Source organism: Corylus avellana, chromosome ca11 (assembly GCF_901000735.1).
Source record: "Corylus avellana chromosome ca11, CavTom2PMs-1.0".
Classification (NCBI taxonomy): Eukaryota; Viridiplantae; Streptophyta; class Magnoliopsida; order Fagales; family Betulaceae; genus Corylus; species Corylus avellana.
The window spans coordinates 17,690,825-17,698,094 of NC_081551.1; the positions used below are offsets into that span (position 1 = coordinate 17,690,825).

Consider the following 7,270-nt stretch of genomic DNA (forward strand, 5'->3'; position numbering starts at 1 on the left):
AAGATATTTTGATATAATTTCCGAATAATTTATATGGTTCGACATTATACCTACGTCCTTAGGAGCAAGCAACTAATTTTTAACTATCTCAACAAAGAATAGGGTTACAACTTCTATGCATTGTGCCGAATTTAAACTCTAACCTGATACTTTAAAATTATCAATATATCCTTACAATACCACGAGAGCTTTACCCACGTACCCCCCACTTATTATTTGGCCATGGTAAAATAAACTTAAATTAAGCTACAATTGGCAGCATGAATTTCACTCTATTCTGTTCATTTCGCTTATAAGATTTTTTTTTTTAAAGAAGGGGAGAAAGGAAGGGGGGGAGGGAGGGATATTTCCCATTACAATGGAAAGGGGATGCGTTGAGGGCGTAGGAATTATTGGTAAAGACAAATTAATAAATTGGGGTTTATCAGGACTAGTGCTACGAGCTTCCAGAATACAATGGGATCTTCGTAAAGCTAACCATTATGAGTGTTACAACGAATTGGATTAGGAAGTCCAATGGAAAAAAATAAGGGGATTCATTAGCTCGTTATTTAGTCCAAATTGGTGAAATGACAAAATCCATAAAAACGTATTCAAGAGGCTCTAGAAGGAATTCCAGGAGTCCTATGAGAATTTAGAAATTCGATACTTTGATAGGGGGAGGATAGGTGAAAATGCAACCAGAAAAACTTATGGTTGTAGCGCAATGAGCATTAATATTGTTGGCACAAAACTCTAGAAGGAATTCTAGGAGCCCTATGAGAATTTAGAAATTCGATACTTTGATAGGGGGAGGATAGGTGAAAATGTAAACAGAAAAATTTATGGTTGTAGCGCAATGAGCATTAATATTGTGGGCACAAAAGTTTGCAATTCTATTATTCTTGCAGACTTCCCAAGAAGTGGAGGCTGACGTGGTTGCAAGGGTATATGGATGATGGAGAAGATTCTCCAATCTTTGGTAATATTGGGGTATTGAAAGGCAAGAATCACAATCAAAGAGTTACCTTCCATAATAGATTTTTTTGATACCAAGGGAGACTGCTCATATGCAGGGGAACCAATGCTTCAAATGAGTTCTTGCAGACTGATGCTTGAGTAAAGGAGTCTCTATTGACAGTGTTGAATTTGATCTTGAAATAATTTGCAGGAGAGGGGTACCATTTTTCCAAGATGTATGGAGAACTTAGAATCCGTTTGGCTTATATCACATTAATCACTTCTTATAACTATTCAAACAAAAAACTTAGAACAAAAACATTTACCAAACACTATCTTAGCTTTCCAAGTTGTGTGGTGTTCGAGTGAGACCTTTTTCATGGTTTTGGAGATGGCTAAAGCATCAAGGGCAATGCCATCATGAAATTAAATCTGAACCGTTAAAAAAACTACGGTACATATATTATGATTTTTTTACAACACCTAAGCTAAATCCATCCGGTAGCTAGTTTATGAACCAAAATGCCACATGTTGGATGGAGTTAGACGTGATTGGGCAATTATTAGTTTGCTAAATGTACTACACTCCACCCTTCTAGCCTTAATGGCCAAATAAATAAACAAATAAGCGTTTTCTTTACAAATTGGAGAGGGATGGGGCAATAGATGTTGAGAGGAAGAATGTAGATGATATGGTAATGCATTGCATAAAGTCTATGGTTTAATTTGTTTTTATTATTTGTTAATTAGCAACTCTTCCAAAAGCCGAAATTAATAGGCCAAATACAAATGGTATTTTCAAAGGGACAATAGATGTAGCTGAAAGCGAATGATATTTGTTTTTAGTCCTCTGCTAAGGTTCCTTCGCTCTGGGTGATCCCGAGTGCAAACCGGCGGCAAGGTTTTAGTCCCCTGTCCTTGGATATCGACGATATGGGCGATTCTGGACATGGTGTGTTCACAGAAGATGCTGTGAGGGGCAAGCACTATGACCAATCTTCTCTTACTGAGGGAGAAAGGATTGGTATCTCCATCACAGAAGGAGAGGTGGATGAAGTTCGCCGGCAGGGAGAGAACTGCTTGATTGGGCGATACTGGACTGAACGAAAATACAACAAGGAGGCGTTTAAAAATGTCCTATCCAGGATCTGGCGTATGGAGGGACGAGTGACTTTCAGAGAGTTACAGGATAACCTCTGGATTATTGAATTCGTGGATGGAGAGGACAAACGCCGAATTCTAGAAGGGCGCCCTTGGTCGTTTGATCGGCAGATTTTTGTGCTTCAAGAGTTTGAAGGAAACACTCCGCCCTCACAAATGAATTTTAGTCTCTCACCATTTTGGATCCAAATACATGATATGCCGTTGATATGCATGAACACGGGAGTGGGCAGGAAGATAGGCAAATCCATGGGCCAGGTGGAGGAAGTTGACGTTGCGGAGGGCTGTGCAGGTTGGGGAAGGTACCTATGTATTCGGGTCATCCTTGATCTTATGAAACCTCTAGACCGTGGGCGAGCATTGCATTTGGGCGACAAAGTGAACTGGGTGGATTTTCAATATGAAAAGCTAGCTCAATTCTGTTATCAGTGTGGTTGTATTCTGCATGGTTCTCGGGGATGCTTGGCAAAACGAAGTGGAAGGCAAGCCACTGCAGAGGGTACGAAACGATGGGGAGCGTGGCTTAAAGCTGATGACCCGGGCAGAAAAACTGAAATGGGTCAAAGCTCAAAAGTTCCGGGCGAATGGTCTTCTCCAGCGAAAGAGGTTTGGGGCTCTGACGGCGAGAGGAGTTCAACGGGGAAGGAAGGCCACGGTAATTTTGGTAACCCTAGTGATTCTAGCAAGCCTATTAATGGGGTTAGCAGTGATGAATCGAGCGGTTACCATATGGGGAATAATTCTCCGACAGGGGCAATGAAAGCTGCTTCAAATTCCAAATCTAGAGGGGGAGAAGGAAAACGTCAAAAGTTTTCCTTAGCTGAAAGGGAGGCAGTTCAGGGAGCAAAGCCACGTGGAAAAAAGGGTAGGACAACTGGAGGTAACTATCTTGGTCGTGGGCTGGGCCAAAATAATAAGGGGAACACAGTGAAGAAGCAAGAACCCATGGCATTAGCTAAAGGGGGCCCATCTGGGGAGAGATGATGAAGCGCCTGGGTTTTGGGGAACGGTGGATTCAATTAATCATGACGTGTGTGACAACGGCATCATATTCAATCCTTATCAATGGGAAACCATATGGTCGGATTATGCCAACAAGGGGTATCAGGCAAGGTGATCCCCTATCACCATATCTATTCCTACTATGTTCAGAAGGTCTCAGTTATTTGCTTAGCAGGGCCGAATCTACTAATGAGCTCTCAGGGTTGCCCATCACAAGGAGGGGTTCTAAGCTAAATCATCTTCTCTTTGCTGATGATAGCCTACTATTTTGCAAGGCTAAGCTACCCGAATGGAACAAAATTCAAGAGATTTTGGAGGTCTATGAAAGAGCTTCAGGACAAAAGATAAATAGAGACAAAACCTCTATTTTCTTTAGTAAGAATACAAAGATGACTCATCGAGACCAAATTCTTGCTGCATCGGGATTGCAATCCATTCCGAGCTATGAAAGGTACTTGGGGTTACCGGCTCTTGTTGGGAGATCCCGAACCCTGGCTTTCCAAGATATTCTAAGTAGGGTTAGGGATAAACTCAATGGATGGAAGGAGAAATTCCTCTCTCAAGCCGGCAAGGAGGTCCTTTTGAAGGCGGTGATTCAAGCAATACCCACTTACACGATGAGTGTTTTCAAACTCCCAAAGACTCTTTGTAAGAAGATCAATTTTTTGATGGCAAAGTTTTGGTGGGGGCATAAGGAAAATCTCTCACGGGTAGCTTGGATGAGTTGGGAGAAGCTGAGTTTGCCTAAGAATAGGGGTGGAATGGGCTTTCGTGACTTGGAGGTTTTCAACCAAGCTTTGCTTGCAAAGCAAGGTTGGAGAATTTTGAAAAAGCCGGATTCATTGGTGGCAACCATCTTTAAGGAAAAATATTTTCCAAGGGGCCATCTCTTGGAATCCTCTTTGGGAAATCGGCCATCCTATGCTTGGAAAAGCATTTGGAATTCTTTGAAGATTCTAAAACAAGGGTTGATATGGAGAGTGGGGGACGGAAAATCTATTCGCATATGGGGGGATCGTTGGCTTCCATCTCCTTCTACTTATATGGTACAAACCCCACCCCGACCTCAACATCGAGAGCAAAAAGTTTGTGATCTCATAGACCCTCACACTAGATGGTGGAATCAAGCTCTGCTCCACGAACTTTTCTCTGAGGAGGAAGTAAACAGAGTGTGTAGCATAGCTCCTAGCCCTGGTGGGGTACCGGATCAATTGGTCTGGGTAGGAACAAAGAATGGCAATTTTACTGTACGAAGCGCTTACTATATCTGTAAGTCCTTGGAAGATGGGAGCAAAGGGGAAAGCTCTGCTATGACTACTCTTACTGGTTTTTGGAGGAAGGTTTGGAGGATCCGAGGACCACCGGTAGTGAAATCCTTCCTGTGGAAGGCTTGCAGCAATGCTCTGGCAACCCGAGCGAATTTACATAGACGGAAGATTACTCAAGACCCTTTGTGTCCCATTTGTAAATTGGAACCTGAAACTTTGGGTCATATTCTTTGGAGCTGTGGCTCGGCGAGAGATGTATGGCTAGAAAGCTCCCGGAAATTACAGAAGAGTTCCATTTGCGAAGAAGCTTTTGCAGGTATTTTCGAGCAACTGTCGGCCTACTTGAATTCGGAGGAGATGCAGGTTTTTGTCACTGTGGCACGCCAAATCTGGCTCAGGCGCAATGCTTATGTCTTTGGGAAGCCGCTGCTTGCACCAGCAGAAGTCATTCGCAGAGCTCAGGAACAAATTTGTGCCTTTGAGAAGACAGAGGCTGGAAGATGTAAGCCCCAACCAACAGTGCAAAACCATGCAGTCCATATTTGGCAAAAGCCACCGGAAGATTTCGTCAAACTTAACTGGTATGCTTCAATAAATGAAAGACAAAAGCGCATTGGAATTGGGGTGGCTGTCCGCAATTCTGATGGAGCACTCCTAGCTTCATTGTGTGCTTCAAAGTACATGTTAACGGATCCTGGGACTGCAGAAGCTGTAGCAGCGTGGCATGCCGCTGAGATCACACGAAGGCTGGGATTGCGACAGGTGGTTTTAGAGGGGGATGCGCTGGAAGTCATTAATGTTCTCAAACTGGATGGAGGCTGGATGGGTAGCTATGGACAGATTCTGCAAGATGCTAAAAACCTCTTGGGGCACTGTTTGGAATGGCAGGTTAGCCATATTAACCGAGACGGTAATAATGTTGCCCATAGTTTGGCCAAATTGGCATTATCACTAGACCAGGATTTGTTCTGGGTTGACAATTTTCCTCCCTGTATTAGTGAGCTTGTTCATATTGAGCAAGGCTTGAGTTAATCCAATAAAAGTTACCATTTCTCAAAAAAAAAAAAAAAAAAAAAATAGGCCAAATACAGTTTTTTATTATTATTATTTGCACAAAATTACTAATATAAAGAATATAAATATTATCTGTAAATCAACAATATAAATATTATTTCATTACTACCATAGTAATAAAAACTGTCACATAGTAGTAATTAAAGCAAGAACTGTCACCTTGTAGGCGTTGGCTTATAAGATAGGTGTCCATCCTAACACAGTAACACTTGTACCATGACTCATACAAACAATCAATCATACGAAGCCATGTATTTATCTTCAATCATTCTCAACCATTTTGGATGTGATATGGATTTGGTCACAGTAAAGAAATAAAACCAATTGCACCCAACCCCCATCCTTTTGACCACTTGTCCATTAAAAAAGAAAAGAGAGAAATTTGTTTAAAATTCTCTAGTACGACGAATTTCCATTTTCTCAAAAAAAAAAAAAAAAAAAAAATAGAACCATTTTCTTAGCCTAATTCTGACATACGGTCATTTTCTTGCTTGATTTGTAAAAATAGAACCATTTTTACAAATATCCTGATACTTGAAGCATATTCCTCAATGGAAAAAGTTCGAGGATCTAGTCAAGATTCACATGTAGCATAGCCAAGTTGATGGGGCTATGATCTGCTGCGTTCGCCTCCACCCACATCCTTGCACACTCTCAAATCATTGTGGATCAATGTTAATCAAACCCATATATAATTCAACTAAATTAGTGGGACCAATGATTACTCCCTAATCCAATGGTTAGCCCTTAATCTGCTACACGTCAAATCATCTTTAACTAAATTAGGATAATCACCACCATCTAAACCCTAATCCAAAGTCTAAAATAGCCTAATCTACAAAGCAAGCTCTAAAAACATTATCATATTCATCAATAATTACATTACATGCTACATCATCGTATATCTCACGTAATCAACGATCCACATTAAAAGCATAATTACATCAGCACCATCCACATTTAATACTTTCCAAGTTCTCACTCGCTTATACTTGGAAACAAAAAACCAAAAAAAAAAAAAAAAGGAAAAAATTACAACTTTTGGACCTACGGATCTTCAAATATTGCCGTAACTTGTCGGGGCTCAGAGATCTGAGCGGTCGTTGAAATCGGAGGCGAGGCGGGAGGCGATGGCGGAGTGGTACATGGCGTCGTGAAACGTCTCCGTTTCCATGGTCTTCAACCGGAGCTGCCTCGCCTTCTCCTCCGTGAAGCAACCCGGAGCGTACCGGGAACGCATGGGCTTCCGGTCCAGATCGGGGTCCGATTTGTGCTCCGGATTCTCCGAGCCGTCTTGGATCTTCTCTTTTCTTCCAGAATCAATGTAGTCGGGCTCGGACGACCACCCGAAGAGCGGGGTCCACCAGTTGGCGGAGGAAACGGTTTTGCGGTTGTTCGGGTCGGGTCTCCGGTTACTCGGAATAGCACACGCCCCGATCCTGGTGGCTCGGAAGGAGATGAGATTCGTCGCCATTTGTAGAGTGTTTCAGAGAAACGAAGCTAAAGGTTTTTTTTAGAAAGAGTGAGAGAGTTGTGAGAGGCAGAGAGAGAGAGAGAGGTTGAAGAGAAAGAAAAAAGGATTATGGAGATGGAGATGGGTCTTTTACAGAGGTTACTATTTTAAAGGAGAGAGTGGGAAACGGATAAGATCGGACATGTGTCGGTTTAACATGAGGGGTTTGTCATTTGTGGGGTTCCTTCTCGCTTTTTTTACTACTTTTTTACCGGTTATTCCGGTTGACTTGTTGCTTTTTTAATGCTTTTTGGTTCTGAAATGACATGGTGACAGCAATCTGACGAGGATTCATTATTTTACCCTATAGTCA

The 7,270-nt window shown here is 42.0% G+C and overlaps 2 protein-coding genes across 2 annotated transcripts in view; one reads left to right on the forward strand and one right to left on the reverse strand.

The window, feature by feature from the left end:
- The window catches only part of LOC132165165 (uncharacterized), a 4,181-nt gene extending 1,097 nt beyond the window's left edge, over positions 1–3,084 (forward strand). Inside the window, exons 3-4 of the mRNA XM_059575657.1 lie at positions 891–972; positions 1,786–3,084. Coding sequence (XP_059431640.1) covers positions 891–972; positions 1,786–3,084 — 1,381 coding nt within the window. The remainder of the gene's footprint in view (positions 1–890; positions 973–1,785) is intronic.
- Positions 3,085–6,292: 3,208 nt separating this feature from the next.
- Positions 6,293–7,047, reverse strand: LOC132166351 (uncharacterized). Its single transcript, XM_059577152.1, has one exon. It carries the CDS (start codon positions 6,916–6,918, stop codon positions 6,529–6,531), a length of 390 nt encoding a protein of 129 aa, XP_059433135.1. The 5' UTR covers positions 6,919–7,047; the 3' UTR covers positions 6,293–6,528.
- Between the last annotated feature and the right edge of the window lie 223 nt (positions 7,048–7,270).

Bases quoted from the DNA above. Each gene is read 5' to 3' on its own strand.
- LOC132166351 (XM_059577152.1), bottom strand. From the start codon at position 6,918: ATGGCGACGAATCTCATCTCCTTCCGAGCCACCAGGATCGGGGCGTGT.